General features: G+C 39.8%; 1 protein-coding gene across 3 annotated transcripts in view; it reads right to left on the bottom strand.

Annotated features, from left to right (window-relative positions):
* oplah (5-oxoprolinase, ATP-hydrolysing) overlaps positions 1–19,922 on the bottom strand; it is a 68,471-nt gene that overhangs the window by 9,381 nt on the left and 39,168 nt on the right. For all 3 annotated transcript variants that reach the window (XM_079850719.1, XM_079850717.1, XM_079850718.1), the window contains 10 exons: positions 19,008–19,178; positions 18,726–18,863; positions 18,513–18,651; positions 15,515–15,627; positions 8,610–8,761; positions 8,320–8,480; positions 3,766–3,867; positions 2,699–2,873; positions 2,365–2,549; positions 2,109–2,255 (listed from right to left, as the gene is read on the bottom strand). In XM_079850719.1, coding sequence (XP_079706845.1) covers positions 2,109–2,255; positions 2,365–2,549; positions 2,699–2,873; positions 3,766–3,867; positions 8,320–8,480; positions 8,610–8,761; positions 15,515–15,627; positions 18,513–18,651; positions 18,726–18,863; positions 19,008–19,178 — 1,483 coding nt within the window. The remainder of the gene's footprint in view (positions 1–2,108; positions 2,256–2,364; positions 2,550–2,698; positions 2,874–3,765; positions 3,868–8,319; positions 8,481–8,609; positions 8,762–15,514; positions 15,628–18,512; positions 18,652–18,725; positions 18,864–19,007; positions 19,179–19,922) is intronic.

Below are 19,922 nucleotides of genomic sequence, written 5' to 3'. Positions count from 1 at the left end.
TTTATTATTTTGGCCGGTAAAAAAAATGCTTGGCTGGTGGATTTTTTCATCTACCAGTCCCCGTGACAGGTGAGCCAAAAAGTTAATTTCGGACCCTGAGTTAACATTTAATCAGCGGCGGTTTCTTCATTAGGGCGATCGGGCGACGCACCACTAAAGTGTGAAAGGGACTTTTTCAATCACTATCTCATTCAACCACAGAGTTACGCTAGCAGTCACTCACTGTTGTTCTGCCTCTGGATATAGTCCAATCAGCGCCGAGTCACGTTCTGTGGAGTACCGCCTCTTTTTGGGCGATTTCACTCTGGCTGAGAATCGCCCAGAGTCTTCCCATAGACTTACATTCAAAACATTTTTTTTTCGAACTGCAGGCACTGCAATGCATTCTCTATGGGTTCCGGGAGGGCTCGCACTAACGTGCTTTCGTCATCATACGTAACCTTAACTTGTGCAGCGATTGGTGGAAACAAATGTACCTCTAATAGTATTTAGCCATAAGCTGAAGTGACATCCAATAATTTCCTCAGTGCATAACTTACATTTCATGGACATATTCTCCATCTGCTGTAAATGTTAGAAAGTTTGCTGTCATGAGTGGGCGAGCTTTCTGCAAGCTATACTTCCGTGAACGAGCGCCCCCGCGTGCATGCGCGACGAACAGACGGAGCGCAATGAATAGGAGCACAATTATTCTGACTAAAATATACATTAGCACTAAATTATAAATATATTTAGCTAAAACATTTGTTGTTGAATATTTGTTGTTGTTGGTGAACATAAATGTGCTAGAGAATTTCAAACCTACATGTGTATTTTTATGATATTAGCTTTTTTTTTATTTTATTTTTTTTTGGTTTAGTAAATTTAACTACTTCTTTAAAAAGCATTATTTTGTTTTTAGATTGTAATGTTGCAATGTTAGAATGTAATGTGATTTGACCCCTTTTTGGATAGACTGCAGATAGACAGCAACACTATGTTTGTTTTTATAACCTTCAATATGAACAGTTTGTAGGACAATATCGATCAGGATATTACTTTTTTTTTTTTAAATTAAATACAGGTTTTTTTTATTCAAATAGAAAAATAATAATTAAATACTCAGATTATACCATACATCGCCATTTAGCCCAAAAATTCAGATTTATTTGGCAATTGGCTACCCTACCGGCTGAAGTTTTAGCTAAACTTTAGGCTAATGATAGCTACATTATTATCACTGTTAAATTGTTATTTAACAATAAGCCTACATTCAGTCCTGAATTAAAAATTCAGTTTGTTGTGCCCCCCCCCAAAATTCTTTAGCACCAGCCGCCACTGCATTTAATCTGTGCTTTAGTTTTTCTTTATTAGAATTCATCATTTAAAAATGAATTGATTGTAACTTCTACTTTCAAATGGTAAGCAATCGGTTTATTATTATTTTTTTGCACGTTTAATCGTACACGGCTTACATTAATACATTCAGTATATTTGCTTTCATTGTCTTCAAATTGTACATTGTTTGGAGGACAACATTGGGCAGGAAGTAGAATAACAATTTTGTAAATTACAGATTAAAATAAGATTTTTTATTATTAATTAATCATCTTTCTTTGTTTATCTGATTAACCAATTAATCGAATAAATAATGAACTTATTTATTGTTTATCAAAATACTTGTTAGTTGCAGACCTACATGTAACAGAACCACATATGCACACATCAATCCGCAAATGCAACAAATCCTTGTGCTTGAAGAATAAACAAATGAACGTGTAATTGTAAAATGCATTCATAAATGCAGCCATTTTAATTGGTATTCTTCCTCAAGAATGTATGTTCTATTGCTTCATATTTCAAACCTAATAAACTTCAATTTGTGAAATGTTTTGATTGCAAAGTATTTAAAATAAATGCCACTTGTTTTGATATTTTGTTACATAATGTAAAGAGATTTATACATGTTTAAATGCTGCTCAAGCGTCCAAATATCTCAATATTAAGTACAGTATGAAACCTAGAAGGGTGAAAGGATCAAAATGCAAGTAACAACAAAAAAAAGTTTCAGTTCTAATATAGAAACTGATTTTAATTTGAAAATGTAAAAAGTTCAAATTATTTCTTACCTGTTGTTCATTGATCTGGACCTTCAATCTGATTGGTGTCCCATCGTCCATTTGATCTTCTGCTTCAACCTCGAGGGATCCCGTTTCCTGTCGCCGCCGACGGGCGAAATCTTTCAGCATGTCACGAACTGCAAGTTCTGCGTTACTCTAGATATACACAGGGCGTTTCATTGATCGACATATGGCAATCCCTGACATAAACATCAAGCTGAGATTTTCACCACCCATATTTAATACATCACACCAATGTCCACACCTGAATGTACCCCATGTACGCCTGGACGACCTCCAGGCCGTAGCTGGTGATTATCTCCCCCACAAGCTGACAGCCCCTCTGATTGGCTGCTACCTGAGCTCGAAGGTCCGACAGGTTGTCACGGAGATTGCGTGTCCCAGAACATCCTGGGTATTGAGCAGGTGCCATGAGGGCTTCTGTCACAGCTGATAGACATAAAGATGACAATGAGTAATGACAAAAATGAAAATAAACACCACCAATCTTATATAGACTGACCATGGAAATACCCGTGTATAACAATATGGTGATAATAATTCAGTAGCCTACTATCTGTTACATTGTTTTTTCTAACCTTTCTCCTGAAAGACTCCACCCGTGACCAGTTTAAAGGAAGTGAAGACAGCGCCCTCCTGCTGTAGAGAGGTGGAGTGGGGGGGCATGGAGCCTGGAGTGATGCCCCCTATATCAGCATGATGCCCTCTACTGGCCACAAAGAACACCGGCGCACTCATGCCATCACGAAACACCTGCAGAAGACAGAGCCAATCGCATCAAGTTATGCTGCAAATTAATGTCTAACTTAAGAAAATTAAGGATTTTTTTTTTTTTTACATAAAAACACAATAACAATAACACACACAATCATTTTTACAATAACACACACATCTACATCTATATCTATCTATCTATATATTAGTGCTGTCAATCGATTAACAAAATTAATTTCACATTTTTCTTTAATTAATCGCACCTATCATTTAAGATTTTTATATATTTTTGTAATACTTTTACATTGAATCTCCAAAATGATGTAGAAACAACATAAATACAGTATAGTTTAAATATTTGTTTCATGGCATCTATTTACTAAGCACTATGAATAAAGGCCAGTATCACTGATACCAGTACTGATGATGTCTCTATTAAATAGATATTTTCCTCAATTTTAGTCATTAATTATAGCCATTCAACATTACACTATAATTGAAATCTATCAATTTAAACATTATATAGGCTTTAAAAAAATATAACAGTTTTGCCATTACAGGAATAAATTACATAAAATATATTACAGAAAAACAGTTATTGACAGTTAAAACAGATATTTTAAATTGTAATATTTTAAATATTTCATAATATTACTGTTTTCTCTGTATTTCTAATCAAATAAATACAGCCTCTGTGAACATGAGACACTTCTTTAAACATATTAAAAAATGTTATTTATCCAAAATATACCATTTGAAATTGTGTTTGTTACCTTGAATGACTGTATTGCAGTAATGATGTCAAAAGTAAAGCATCCAGAACTTTACAGTAATGAGAACTTTACAGTAATGTGAAAACGAGTCAAACATGTTGGTGACAGCCTTAGCATATCAAAATGAAACTGCATAAAGTTCATCATGAGCAACCTACAGGAGTGATGACGGTGAGGTCTGGTAGATGACTGCCGCCCGCACACGGATGGTTACTGAGAATCACATCTCCCTCCTGCATGCTGCCTCCTGACGCCTTTATCTAACATAAATCAAACTTACAGTTATTACAACGCTTTAGTATGTTAGTTTATTCAAAATACAACACCAAGCATGCACATCTGCATCATTCGGATTATAGTGCACAAACATCTGAAAAAGAGCAGATTCTCATACATTCAAATTCACAACATCACAAAAACTGATCATCTGCTAAGAGTGAGCAGATGTAAGTGTGCTATCAGGCATCTCTGGGTTTCCTTGAGTCAATCTACATCATGCCACAATATGTTAGGCTGTGTGTATGTAACAATCATTGACAATTATTGGTAATGCAAAGCGGAGAGGCTGTGTGCATTCATTTTCAATAGGTCAAAGGGTGAATTATTCCGCTTATACCATGGTTTTGCATTTAAAAGGGTTTTTCTCAAAACTCAAAAACTTTTTTTTTTTTTTAGGTTTTCAGCATAGATTAAGCATCTCTAATAGGAACAGCTTAGTCTGACAAATTGTGTCTGTTTGTGTGTGTGTGTATGTGTGTGTGTGTGTGTGTGTGTGTGTGTGTGTGAGTGTGAGAGAGAGAGAGAGAGAGAGAGATTTTGTGTTATTTACAGTATGTGTACGATAACTATCAAACATCCGTTTATGGTAACACTATTTTACAGTATCTTTGTTACACGTTACATGCAGTTACTGTAGTAACAACTATAAATTATGCATTATTACATGCAACTTACCATAAACCAAAACCAAACCCCAGACCTAACCATATAGTAAGTACATGTAGTTAATTATTATTGCACAGTACTTAAATGCATAATTACACTGTAACACTGACAGATTAAAATAAAGGGTTACACTTTATTTTAAGGTGTCATTGTTACAGTGTAATTATATATTTAAGTACTGAGTAATAGTACTTAACATGTACTTACTATAAGGTAAGGTTAGGATTAGGATTTGGTTGAGGGTTAGTTGCATGTAATTATGCATAATTTACTGTTATTACTATGGTAAGTAGATACAAACATATGTAACAAGGACACTGTAAAATAAAGTGTTACCAAATAAAGTGTAACCCTGTTTATTATACAGATTAGTTTTAAAGGTTTAAAAGCAAACACTAAACAGACAATGCAAGAAATCACATTGATAAAAGACTTTGAAATGATCTGATATTTCTTCGGTAGTGACGTCAAAACAAGCCTTATCTGGTGTCCTAAAAATGACAGTATGAAATTTCATCCTTTCATGTCTAAACTGTTGATACATTCTATCATAATGTTTTATCAATAAAACAGTCTCTTCATTGTCCAAGAAGAGCTGTTGCTTAGCAGCCGTGACTGGAACGTCCTACTTCAGATATTTTGTGACATTTTCATGCACAATGAATGAGAAGGCAGAAAGCAGGGCCAAAAGTTGGCGTAATGAGTGACAACTAGTGTTGGGGGTAACGCATTAAAAGTAAGGCAAGTTACATAATCAGATTACTGTAATGTACTGTAACTAATAATGTAACGCATTTTAAATTTACAATAAAATATCTTAGTTACTTTTTCAAATAAGTAATGCAAGTTACTTTGTTTTCCTATTTATTGACTGAGACCTCTTCGGCCCCCATGTTGAGAGAAGTTGGGAGTGAGATGATGCATTGTAAATATGTGACCCTGGATCACAAAACCAGTCATGAGTCGCACGGGTATATTTGTGGCAATAGACAATAATGCATTGTATGGGTCAAAATTATCGATTTTTCTTTTATGCCAAAAATAATTAGGATATTAAGTAAAGATCATGTTCCATGAAGATATTTAGTAAATTTCCTACCGTAAATATTTTTTCGATTTTTTTGCACCCTCAGATTCCAGATTTTCAATAGTTGTATCTATGCCAAATATTGTCCTATTCTAACAAACCATACATCAAAAAAAGTATTTATTCAGCTTTCAGATGATGTATAAATCTCAATTTCAACAAACTGACCCATGGTCCAGGGTCACATATGTATATGAGTAATATGATGAGTTATTGTAGTTCTAGACTAAATGTAAGCATGCATTTATTCATCTCTCTTGCACAAAAACATATTCAGTATTCCTCAAAATGAATAAAAACAGTGAATTGCAAACCTGCGATAATTAAAATGTAAACTACATAAATATACTTTATGTCACAAATCCGGTCTGTGGCCTTCTGCACGATAGCCACCAGAGGTCGCTTCTCCATCATATTGACTCACACCACATAGCACACTGGACTGCATTTCCCATCATCCATTGCACGGACGACACACACAGCTGATTACACTAATCACGCTCCCAGCTGAGAACTATCTCACAATCACTATCACCCAATCACACACTCTTTATAAGCCTTGGACTTTCTCTCTGTGATCGCCGAGTATTGTATAGCGCATATCATAGTGATAGCTACTCTACGGAGCCCACGCAGTTGTTTTAAGTCTTGCCTTGCCTGTTTTCTCGTGTTTTGATATCTGCCTGTGTTTCCTGGATTAACCCTTTGCCTTGCCCTTCGGACTCTGTTTGCCCCTCGTTTGGATCATTGCTTGTGTACCTGGATTATCTCTCTGCCTTGCCCTGTTGGATATTGTTCACCGATCGTAGACCCACGCTTGCCCTAGGATCTCTCTTGTGTCTTGCCTGTACCATACCTGTTTACCGTTGTCTGACCTTTGCCTGTTTACCATGTTTATAAATAAAAGCTTGCACATGGATCCGCACGCCTCACGTCTTGTTCGCCCCGTTACACTTTATGTATTTCATCTCACTTTATTAACCAATGTCTTTGCTGATGACATTCGATGATCCAATTTAACCATACTATTAAGCAAAAACTACTTAGATCATTTTCTTAGATGAGTTTCTTTTTGTTTTTTATTGCTGAAGAGTGTTGAACTTTATTCTCCTGCGTCCTATTCTTCTGCAATCCAGAATGGCAGCACGACTGAAAGGTTTGTTGAATTTGTATTTCCTTCAAAGGTTTATTCATTTCACTTTTGATGTGAAAGGGCCTTTACATTAGCCAAATATATATATATATATATATATATATATATATATATATATATATATATATATATATATATATACAGTCATGGCCAAAATTGATGGCACCCCTGATAAATATGATAAAAAATGGCTGTAAAAAATAAATCTGCATTGTTTATCCTTTTGATCTTTCCTTCAAAAAATTCACAAAAATCTAACCTTTCATTGAAGTAAAAGAACTGAAAGTGGGGGGTAAATCACATTATGAAATAAATGTTTTTCTCCAAAACACGCTGGCCATAATTGTTGGCACCCTGTTATTAAACACTTTCTGCAATCTCCTTTTGCCAAGATAACAGATCTGAGTTTTCTCCTATAATGCCTGATGAGTTTGGAGAACACCTGACAAGAGATCAGAGACCATTCCTCCATACAGAATCTCTCCAGATCCTTCAGATTCACAAGTTCATGTTGGTGCTTCTTCTCTTCAGTTCACCCCACTCATTTTCTATATGGTTCAGTTTAGGGGACTGGGACGGTCATGGCAGAAGCTTCATTTTGTGCTCAGTTGCCCATTTTTGTGTTGATTTTGATGTTTGTTTTGGACCGTTGTCCTGATGGAAGATCCAACCAGGCCCATTATAAGATTTCTAGCAGAGACAGTCAGGTTTTGATTTTTTATCTGTTTGTATTTGCTAGAATCCATAATACCATGTATCTGAACAAGATGTCCAGGACCTCCAGCAAATAAATAGGCCCACAACATATAAGATCCAGCAGTGTATTTAACCGTAGGCATGGGGTACTCTTCATCCCTGTTTGCACCAAACACATCAGCTGGGTTTGCTTTCTATTTTGTGAAGCTCAACAATCTTTTGCTGCGCATCAGAACTATATTCTTTGGTTTTCCTCATTGTGATGGATGATTAAGGGAATTTGGCCTTTGTGTTTCCTCATATTTAAACTCCTGTGAAACAAGAAGTCATAGCTGGACAATTTCATGTTCCTAGTCACCCTGGTGTGCTAAAAAAGGTAAATATTAATGGGAATATACTTCAGAGATATTTTTCTCATAAAAAATTCTAGGGGTGCCAACAATTATGGCCAGCGTGTTTTGGAGAAAAACATTTATTTCATAATGTGATTTACCCCCCAATTTCAATTCTTTTACTTCAATGAAAGGTTAGATTTTTGCGAATTTTTTGAATGAAAGATCAAAAGGATAAACAATGCAGATTTATTTTTTACAGCCATTTTTTATCATATTTATCAGGGATGCCATCAATTTTTTTTTGTTATTATAAAACAAAAAAGCAAGCCCAGACAAGGTTAGAAAAAGAGTAATGTAAAAAAGTAATGTAACCTTTTTTTAGGGACTAACGAAATATTGTAATACATTACTTTTTTAAAAAGTAACTTAACCCAACACTGGCTACAACAATCAAGAATTCAACAATTGTGTGTTGTATATTTGTGTGTTTGTGTACCTGGAACTGTACAGTCTCCTGCATGGCCCCTAGATGAACAGGGATGTGAGGAGCATTAGACACCAAACCTCCATCTGGACCAAACACAGCACAGGAAAAATCCAGACGCTCCTTTATATTGGTGGATATGGAGGTTCTCTGCAGGACACGACCCATCTGCTCTGTGTTTGAGGAACCAGAAAGCATCAGTGCACTTACAGTTAATAACATAGACAGCCCACTATACACTGATCAGATTTCACATTTACACACTCTTCATTCATTCCAAACTTTTTTCTGTCCCATCAAACCTGCGATGCTCATGAAGCGATGGGAGAAGATGGACAACTGGATGGTGTTGAGTTCAGTTCCTACGACACACTGCGTTCCCATACCGACATCAATACACACGTCACCATCCTCTGTCAGATGAGCCACACACGCCGGCTCCACGAGAATCGTGCTGGCAAAAGAAGAAATATTATCATTATATATATATACCTGTATATAAAAAAAAAAAAAAAAAAAAAAATATGGTTACAGAAACAATGAGAATATTTCTAAACGCCTTAGATCAACCCTCAATTGGCAAATTCACCGATTACGATGGAAGAGCTGGAGACAGAAACAGATAGTGACAGCTTCCCTTTGAAAGGACATCGACAGGTGCTGGTCATAATATTAGAATATCATCAAAAAGTTGATTTATTTCAAGAATTCAACTTAACAGGTGAAACTAATATATTCTATAGACTCATTACATGCAAAGTGAGATATTTCAAGCCTTTATTTGTTATAATTTTGATGATTATGGCTTACAGCTTATGAAACCCACGAAATCAAAATCCCAGAAAATTAGAATATTACATGAAATCACACAGTAATTACACAGTGATACCATGGTCATTAAACCAGGTTTTGGTTATTTTGGCAGTGTGGGCAGGTGCAAATCCTGCTGGAAAATGAAGGAAGCATGAAGTGCTCTGAAAATGTCCTGGTAGACGGCTGCGTTGACTCTGGATTTAATAAAGCACAGTGGACCAAAGTCCTCTTTTCTGATGAGAGCAAATTTTGCATCTCATTTGGAAACCAAGGTCCCAGAATCTGGAGGAAGAATGGAGAGGCACACAATCCAAGATGCTTGAAGTCCAGTGTGAAGTTTCCACAGTCTGTGTTGGTTTGGGGAGCCATGTCATCGGCTGGTGTTGGTCCACTGTGCTGTCCACTCAACGCAGCCGTCTACCAGGACATTTCCAGAGCACTTCATGCTTCCTTTAGCAGACAAGCTTTATGGAGATGCTGACTTCATTTTCCAGCAGGATTTGCACCGGCCCACACTGCCAAAAGAACCAAAACCTGGTTCAATGACCATGGTATTACTGTGTAATTACTGTGTGATTTCATGTAATATTCTAATTTTCTGGGATTTTGATTTCGTGGGTTTCATAAGCTGTAAACCATAATCATCAAAATTATAACAAATAAAGGCTTGAATTATCTCACTTTGCATGTAATGAGTCTATATAATATATTAGTTTCACCTATTAAGTTGAATTCTTGAAATAAATGAACTTTTTGATGATATTCTAATTTTATGACCAGCACCTGTACAGTTTAGAGAAGAGTTAAACCCTCTACTTTTAAGATATTTTTATTGAAAGCTTGAAGAGGGGCAAAAGCCATCATAACATTTATTGGTAACACTTTATTTTAAAGCTGCAATCCTTAAATTTTGGCGCTCTATCACTTAATAAACAGAACTGCATGAGTCTTGCGGAAGAACATTGTAGCAGGAGCTACTTCTCTCTGTTTATATCTATGACGAGTCACGCAGGCACTGGGCTACTCCGCAGTGGTACGACCCAAACCAGTTTAAAACATATTCCACACATATACCTCACATATACCACCCAATGACATCAAATGCACAGACATGAACAACACATATTGCACATTAAAGGAATAGTTCACTTTAAAATGAAAATTCTGTCATCATATACTCATCCTCATGTTGTTTCAAACCTGTATGAATTTCTTTCTTCTGCTGAACAGAAAGGAAGATATTTAGAAGAATGTCAGTAACCAGGCAGTTTCTGGGTCCCATTGACTTCCATAGTAGAAAATATACTATGGAAGTCAATGGGACCCAGAAACTGTCTGGTTACTGACATTCTTCTAAATATCTTCCTTTCTGTTCAGCAGAAGAAAGAAATTCATACAGGTTTGAAACAACATGAGGGTGAGTATATGATGACAGAATTTTCATTTTAAAGTGAACTATTCCTTTAAGTGCGTCAACGGGTTATGAACCAGCCCATTAAAGTGCTTGGTGCAAGAGGCACAAGGCAAATAATCATAATGCATGCATATGGAAATTAAGATTGACCCTAGTGCAGTGGGGGGTGTAGTCCCACAAGTTCATGAAAACTTAAATTAAACATTCAAACATTACGCCATGTTTAAGAATCGCATGGCTTGGAGATAGGTGCTATCTCTGAAGCGTTGATGTTCTGCTGATGATGCTTCTGTACCTCTTCCCTAATGGCAGAAGAGTGAACAGGTGATGTGCTGGGTGGTAGGGGTCGGTGGTGATGTTTCTCGACTTCCTGATAATTCTGGTGTCGTAGTGTGAGGCTATGGTAGGCAGACTACAGCCAATGATCTTGGAGGCTCTACGCACTACTTTCTCTAGCTGTTGCTTATCCTGACTGGTCGCGTTACCGAGAAGGCCAGCACGCTTTCTATGACGGCTCGGTAGAAATGAGTCATGCCTTTCTGGCTAACCCCAAATTTCCTTAACTGACGGAGGAAATAGAGTCTCTGATGGGTTTTGCTTATAATGAGACTGATGTTCAGGTCCCATGAGAGGGACCGTTGTATGGTGGTGCCCAAGAAACAGGAGGAGGAGACCCTCTCAACAACCTGACCATTGATGGAGAGGGGAAGGTGCTGGACTGCCTTCTTTCTAAAGTCCACTATCATCTCTTCGGACTTAGATGTATTGAGGATTAGGTTATTGTCCTCGCAAGCTGTTCCACTTCACCCCGGTAAACAGATTCATCCCCATCAGAGATAATAACATTTATTATAGGTGTACCATAGTGATTCAGGATAAGACAAAAACACGTTTAAATGAATTGTGAAAAATGAATTCATGATGTATTTGCTCATTATATAGTTTTTGCTAATTTTTAACACACACGAAAAAAGAAAATGTACGGACTGCAGCTTTAAGGTGACATTGTTATTACTATAGGAAGTACATGTTACGTTTAACTGTTTATTTTGCATAATTAAAAGTAACTAACCTAAACCAAATCCTATCCCAAACCATAACCCTATAGTTGTCACAATTCTGTTCTGTCTGAGTGTTTTTTGTCACTGGTCACATGTCTTCCTTTGTTCTGTTTTCCCGCCACTCCTTGGTTTCCATGGTTACCCTCATTAGTTCATTTGTATCACCTGGTTCCTCGTTAGTCTTGTCAGCTGTGTCTTGTTTCCCTGATCTGTTCTCCCCTGTATTTAAGCCCTGAGTGTTTCAGTCTTCACTGGTCGGTCAATGTTTATGTTAGGTTCTATCTATGTTCTGTTGTCTGGAGAGCTTCCTTCCATGGCACGCCATGTCACCGTCTGCACTTCACGCCAGTCCAGCCGAACCTGCACTTCACGCCAGTCCAGCCGAGCCTGCACTTCACGCCAGTCCAGCCGAGCCTGCACTTCACGCCAGTCCAGCCGAGCCTGCACTTCACGCCAGATCTGCCGAAGCCAAGGCAGTATGCGTCATGCCCGCCGCCCCTGAGACTGTGAGCGTTATGCCCGCTGCACCTGTGACTGACAGCGTCGTGCCCGTCAAGCCAGAGACTTTCCGCCCAGTATCTCCTGTTCCTGTCCTCAGCCAGAGTCCGGACGAGAAGGACTTAATTTACCTTTTTTCAGAGCTTCCTTCGCCGCTGGTTCCGTCCAGCTCAGAGCCCTCTTCATCGCTGGTTCCGCCCAGCTCAGAGCCCTCTTCGCCGCTGGTTTCGCCCAGCTCAGAGCCCTCTTCGCCGCTGGTACTGCCCAGCTCAGAGCCCTCTTCGCCGCTGGTCCCGCCCAGCTCAGAGCCCTCTTCGCCGCTGGTTTCGCCCAGCTCAGAGCCCTCTTCGCCGCTGGTACTGCCCAGCTCAGAGCCCTCTTCGCCGCTGGTCCCGCCCAGCTCGAAGCCCTCTTCGCCGCTGGTCCCGCCCAGCTCGAAGCCCTCTTCGCCGCTGGTCCCGCCCAGCTCGAAGCCCTCTTCGCCGCTGGTCCCGCCCAGCTCAAAGCCCTCTTCACCGCTGGTCCCGTCCAGCCCAGAGCCTTCGCCGCTGGTCCCGTCCAGCCCAGAGCCTTCGCCGCTGGTCCCGTCCAGCCCAGAGCCTTCGCCGCTGGTCCCGTCCAGCCCAGAGCCTTCTTCATCGCTGGATCTGCCCAGCACAGAGCCCTCATCGCTGGATCTGCCCAGCACAGAGCCCTCATCGCTGGATCTGCCCAGCACAGAGCCCTCATCGCTGGATCTGCCCAGCACCAAGCCCTCATCGCTGGATCTGCCCAGCACAGAGCCCTCATCACTGGATCTGCCCAGCACAGAGCCCTCATCACTGGATCTGCCCAGCACAGAGCCCTCATCACTGGATCTGCCCAGCACAGAGCCCTCATCGCTGGATCTGCCCAGCACAGAGCCCTCATCGCTGGATCTGCCCAGCACCAAGCCCTCATCGCTGGATCTGCCCAGCACCAAGCCCTCATCGCTGGATCTGCCCAGCACAGAGCCCTCATCGCTGGATCTGCCCAGCACCGAGCCCTCTTCACGGTCCCCATCAGCCTGGTCAGAGACTGTTTATAACCATCCTTCTCTGGTACCCGGGACTTTCCCCAAGTATTTTTTTTGGGGGGGGCCAAAGGCCTCCATCCTGGCCACTTGAGGGACCACGGCCACCCGAAGGGTCCTCACCGCCGTGGTCGCCTGAGGGGACATCACCGCCCTGGCCACCCGAAGGGTCCGCACCGCCATGGCCGCCTGAAGGGTCCTCACCGCCGTGGCCGCCCGACGGATCCTCACCGCCATGGCTGCCCGAAGGGTCCTCACCGCCGTGGCCGCCCGAAGGGTCCTCACCGCCGTGGCCACCCGAAGGGTCTGCTCCACCGTGGCCACACCCACAGTCTGCTCCGCCCTGGAGGCTTCCTGCCTTGTCTCCCTTGCCTTGTCTTCCCCGTCAGCCTCCAGGGGGCCCACCCTCCCACCCCTTTGGTCTTTCTACGGCGCGAGGACGCGCCTACCGGGAGGGGGGAGTTATGTCACAATTCTGTTCTGTCTGAGTGTTTTTTGTCACTGGTCACATGTCTTCCTTTGTTCTGTTTTCCCGCCACTCCTTGGTTTCCATGGTTACCCTCATTAGTTCATTTGTATCACCTGGTTCCTCGTTAGTCTTGTCAGCTGTGTCTTGTTTCCCTGATCTGTTCTCCCCTGTATTTAAGCCCTGAGTGTTTCAGTCTTCACTGGTCGGTCAATGTTTATGTTAGGTTCTATCTATGTTCTTTGCACTCGCTCCCTGTTCTTTGTATTTGTGATTATTGAGAATTAAAACCTTGGATTCTGCATCTTCGTGTTCGCCTCCTACTTCATCCACCCAGGAAGCCTGACAATAGTAAGTACATGTAGTTAATATTACGCAGTGCTTATTTGTGTAATTACTGTACACTGTAACAATATCACCTTAAAATAAAGTGCAGCCCAATTATTCCCAAAGAAGGTGAAGAACACGGTACTGTGCAGAAGTTTTTGGCATGCTAGTTTGTTTACCAAACATAAATAAATAAATTGTTTTAAGACACAAGTTATTTATATATTTTGCTTTTAGTGTGCAAGTTTACACTTGCAAAAAACGTTTGGCAATAATAATCCAGTTAATCCTGTTAATTAAAATAAAGATGAAATAAACAAAAAACAAACTAAACAAAAAGAATGAAATAAAAAGTTTAAGTTGAAGCACTAAAATTACTAACTAGAAATAAATAAAAGCTAAATCTAAAACAGAAAAAAATATACATAGCAATATTTAAAAAACCTAAAATTACTACATTAAACTATTAAAATATGAAGTAAAATGAAAACGAAAACTGTAAATATACTATACTACTGTAAACTATAATATTATATATATAATCCTAAAATAACTGTAACAATCACCAGCTGTAATGCCCTTGAGAGCCACCAGAGGGCACTCCACAACAGACGTCATTCCCTCATATTGTCATTCCCTCACAAACTACATCTCCCATATTTCTCTGCCTGGACTCATCAACACTCATTGTTTTCACCTGTGTCTCATCTTCTTGTTTGCTCACCCTATATAAGCCTGGTTCTTTCTGTCATTCCCTGTGAAGTCTTGTTTAGTGTTTACACTGCTTTTCTGAGAATTCTCCCTGGTTTCTTTGTCTCTTGGTTCGTGGATTTTTGCCTGTTTCTTGGATTCCCTTTTTGCCTCTGACCCCTGCCTGTTTGTTTGGACTGCCTTCCTGTGCTTGACCCTTTGTCTGTGTTTGATAACGATTCTGGATTACTCAAACTGCATGTGGATCCTCAACTTTGTGTCTCAGAGCAGTACGTGACAATAACACTGATAACTTGCTGCTTTATATACATTAAACTAAAACCAAAAAGAAGAGGCAAAGGAGTATGTTTGTTGAATTTTCTCACTGAAGCTGCACGTAAATACGCTTTGTACAGCAAATGCACATCATAATTCAGTCCATTTTTATGATCACATTGTGCTCTTGTTCTTTTCTTGCGAACCTCACGCGACCGGAAAAGAGAAAAGTCTGAGGCAGTCTGTCAGCCATGTGCCATTTTTAACAGACGTCCAACATAGGGTGAGATCTGCATGTGCGGTTCAGATCGATCGTGGGCTTTGTTACGCGGGTTGGGCCGGATACAAAATGAAATTAGTGCTGCTGTCAGATAATGGTCTGGTGTTCTGTCAAGTACTGTGGGTGCAGCTCCCCAAATCTCCTCAACAAGACACATGATCTGAGGAATCATTCATTATTCATCGTATCTGGAGCAAATGCTGCAGGATGACACACATACCAAACTTTGACAGGTTTGATCAAACCCCCAAAATTAGCAAAAGTTTAAAGTGGCAAGCATAATGACTATGTATAATATAATATTTAGATACTTTCAGGAAATCACACACACCTGTTCTTATCAATAATGATGGCTGGTCCCTGGATGCTGTGATCACAGGAAAGATTCTCCCACAGATACACACTGGTGTCCAGATAACGGTCCTCAAAGTAACACTGGGTCACCTAAAAAAGTTAAAAAGTTAATAACATTCCTGTATAATTCCTTTTTATTAATAATTTTATTAATAACAGCCACAATAAAAAAAATCGAATACGTGTAAAGCAAGTGGTAATCTATGGTAAGGCAAGATGCACTACTAAGAATGTTTCTTATATGATCTTAAAAACCTTTTTATTTAATGTCTTCTTTAAAGTTTTGTAGCCAAATATTTTTCCAACAAAAAGCGCTTTGCATGCCTGTGAACATCTTCAATACCTCAAGAAGTTGGTCTAATGACCAAAGAGAGCAGAGGTGGAATCTGGGATGGCAGCACAAATATGTCCCAAACTTTGACTGTTAAGGGGGTCGCACACCAGACGAGAAGTGCAGCAGGTGACTTCACCCTGGGCTGAAAGATTGTGCGTTGTGTGGCTAGAATAAAGTCTATATCCTTCATATAGAGAACTTTAATAATATAGATCATTCTTTCTATTTTTTTGTTTGCGCTGCTTTTAAAACACCAAACTTCAAAGCCATTTTGTTCACTCTTTAAGTGAACTTTTGCCTGTTTTGGGATTACAAGCATTGCTTTGGACTGCTGCCTTGAACTGAACATGATGAAATACCTGAGAGTTTTCCTAGCCACGACGAGGCACTTCTCATCCGTTGTGCGACCAATTTTAGTGTACCCCAAATCACCAACACTAACTGTGCTTTAATGGACTACACAGGTCAAACTCCATCATAGCCGATAACAGTAAAGTCAAGGCAAAGACCCTTTTCACAGACTGTGATGACACGTTTCCAGAGTTATTAACAACAGCTGAAGTATTGATGAAAATTTTACATCTTTCACTCTTCTGACCAATGCAATCAATCTCTCTAGATTTTTCTGCTTTTTGTAAAGTAATAGTAAAATGCGTTTGCAGAGTTTTTTCTTTTTGCTATTGGAGCAAATAAAAACATACAAATTATATTTGTTGTAATTTCCATTCACCATAGAAACGAAGGTCATCATAGTTCGGTAAGCTTCTGAGAACCACAGAAATGTGAAAAGGGACTTGACTTCCTAACATCTACAGCTATCTGAGGAGCAGTTTCAGTATTTTCTTCTTTATTCTTTTAAAGGGGGGGTGAAATGCTCATTTTCACTCAATCTCCTGTTAATCTTGAGTACCTATAGAGTAATATTGCATCCTTCATATCTCCAAAAAGTATTTTGTTTTATTAAATTTTTAACATAAAGATAGGCTGTACCGAGTCTTTCCGGAAAAAACCGAGCGGCTGGGGGCGGGCCGTGTGGGCGAAGCTTAGCTGTGCTAACGCGCCAAGCTAGTGACAACACACAGAGACATTTGTTCAACAAACAGTTTTACTCACCGTCCGGTTCCAACGCACGACCGCGAATTTTTATCATTGTGACTGCTCGATCCTTAAGCATTAGACGATCTGCAAATCCGTAGATCTGGGCTTTGTTTATAAAACAATCATCGTCGAAATGCAGGGAACAACAGTCTTTACACAACTCCGTTTATGCTCAGGAAAACAAACTCCATCCACGGGTTCCTTAACGCTGGGTTCTTTGGGAATCTGTGCAGGGTTGTCTTGCCCTGGCAACCAAAAACACACTTCTTTGGTGACATTGACTTCCCAAAAGCCGGGCAGGGCGCTTTGATGGCGAACTGCTTTCACTCTCTTGCTCTGGTCTACGAGTGCGCGCGCGGCCGCAATCTTACCGGAGAAGTGCCCTTAGGACCCATATAAGGAAATTCCGCCCTATCTTACGTAAGACAGAGCCATACTCGAAAAAAACTTTCCGAAACTTGTGACAAACCGGAAGGAGTATTTTTGGAACAAAAATACTCCTTCAAACGTACAACTTAGTTTTTGAAACTTTGTCCATGTTTAGCATGGGAATCCAACTCTTTACCAGTGTAAAAAACTCAGTATGCATGAAATAGCATTTCACCCCCCCTTTAAAATATATGGTTACGCCCGTTTCACACATACTCCGTTTGTATGCGGTGCGTATTTTTTTCCGTACCCATGTTAACAGGTCAGAGCTTTCACACTGCACACGGTTGCAGTCTGTCGATCCGTTCCAGTTGCGGTGTGTATACAGCAGTGCCGCGATCGTTTCCGCACCGAGTCTATTTTTGCTGTGCTGCAAACGCTGAATTAAAGTGAAAGCGCATGTTCCGTGGTCAAAATGAACACAGATTGACCTGAAAATGTAGTAATTTCACCATAAATGTGTTTAATTAAATAAAATGTAGCAATCTCACCATAAATGTATTTAATTAAATACTACTTTTTTTCACAGTCATCTTTTTACTTTAAGACTTGGGTAAAGCAAGGAAAACTACAATTTACCTCAACAAGGTGACATAATGAACAACACTTGTCTCACTCGTGGAGGAGGAAAAACAAGTTCTTTGTGACATGCAAGATTTACTGTATTAAAATTTAAATGCAAAAGAAAAGGCATAGGAGTCGGCTGTTTTTGTCAATTTTAAGTTTTAATTTAAAATGTTAGCGATTTTAATAAGTACATGGTTAAATTTGACCACTTGCTTGAGCAACTTAATATAAGTAGAAGTAATGCATGGAATAACAGGCCTACGTTGTTTAAATTGTGTTTAAACGTGCATACGTCTATTAAAGCGTGCATATGTGTACAAAGAGAATCTTTTTTTTTAATAAAAGTTGCTGCATAACTTCTGGATTTGAAATAAAAATAGTAAGTATGTGTTTGTGGTACAGCCACGGATCAGTTATGCACTGCAAACGCAGCATATGTGAAAGCACTTTGGCGCGTGCTGCTCCTGCACCGCAACACGCACCGCATACGCACTGCAAACGGAGTATGTGTGAAACGGGCGTTAGGTTTGCATTTGTTTTTTAATACCTTAATAGGTCTTAGAGATTTCTGCTCTGCTTTTGGCTGAACTTTTGACCTAATTCCAGACTTCCCAGAACCACGCACACGGATATCATCCACCATGATTGGCCGATCTGTGATGGTGAAGCCAAACTCTTTCAGATATCTGATGTAGAAGCAGAGAAACAGAAGAGGATGCATCAAGTCATTTTTGACCATTCACAATATAAACAGCAGTACCGTTTAGTGAAGGCCGTGCGAAAGTCTCCCGAGCGACAGGAGTGGGCGTTACTTGGGTGACCTGCAGCCGTGATCATGAGCGCGCAATCTGTGCCCTCATAGCGCAGGTGCAGGAACACTTCTATACTGATCTGAGAACTGTACAGACACAATCATGTAATTATCAACTTATTATTACAATAATATTTTGTTGCATTTTCATTTGTCTTTGTTAAAAGATAATGATACACCAGATGAGCAAAAAGAGAAGCTTTTCAATGTGACTTTATCCTTGAGAGTGACCTGCTAAAGCCTTGTTTGCTCAGTATTTGGTCGCATCGTTGAGAGAGTTCCTCTATCCTGCGGTCCAGCTTGGAGTATGAGCCGGCTTCATACTGTAGAGAACACGGTTCCTGAATCTCCTCCACCACATCAGCCAAAGCCAAACCATATGCTGACAGCACTCCGCTGTATCTACAGTAACAGTAAAAAAAGAGAGTATTGTACTATCACCAATTCATTTAAAAACTTCAGCACTTCATGCCAGTGTTCTTATTCTAAATGGCTCATAAAGACTCCCCAGCAGGCATGGTTGTCAGTTCTCATAAAGCACTTAATTTTTAAATACAGTATAAATATACATATGAAATGCAGCCAATCAGGGCCTAAAACTAACTTTTTGCCACACATGACAATGGCAATGAAATTGTTTTTGCAAAAACGGGCAGTAATGACACCATACCAGTAAAAATTCACTATTCTCTATTCCAATTTCGAGACCAAAGCTAAAACTACTAGCCTAACTAATATAAATTTAAAACATTTTTAAGTAAACAAGAACAAGTAATCAAATTACAAGCAATAGCACACATAAATACAGTAGAACAAAGATTAAAAAATTAAACAGTGCTTTTAAGGTTTTTCAGGTAGCTCTAACAGTAGTTTTCAGGTATATAAATTGAATAAAGTAATCAAATGTAGGGCTGGGCGATATATCGCATGACATTTTTAGGCGCATCTCGTCAGTAAAGCCAGTTCCTTGATTAGTAGTAAATCGCCATCACCTGCTTTCAGATGGAGCGGCATTTACTACAAAGAGCCGTAGTTAACTGACAAGCTGAGCCATATCGCATTAATATCGCGGGCGATACGTCCAGCGGGCGATACGTCCTTTACTACTAATCAAGGAACCGGCTTTACTGACGAGATGCGCCTAAC

Source organism: Squalius cephalus (assembly GCF_949319135.1).
Source record: "Squalius cephalus genome assembly, chromosome: 19".
NCBI classification, from domain to species: Eukaryota; Metazoa; Chordata; class Actinopteri; order Cypriniformes; family Leuciscidae; genus Squalius; species Squalius cephalus.
The sequence above is the reverse complement of the archived record's forward strand: the minus strand, read 5'-3'. Positions and strand labels throughout refer to the sequence as shown.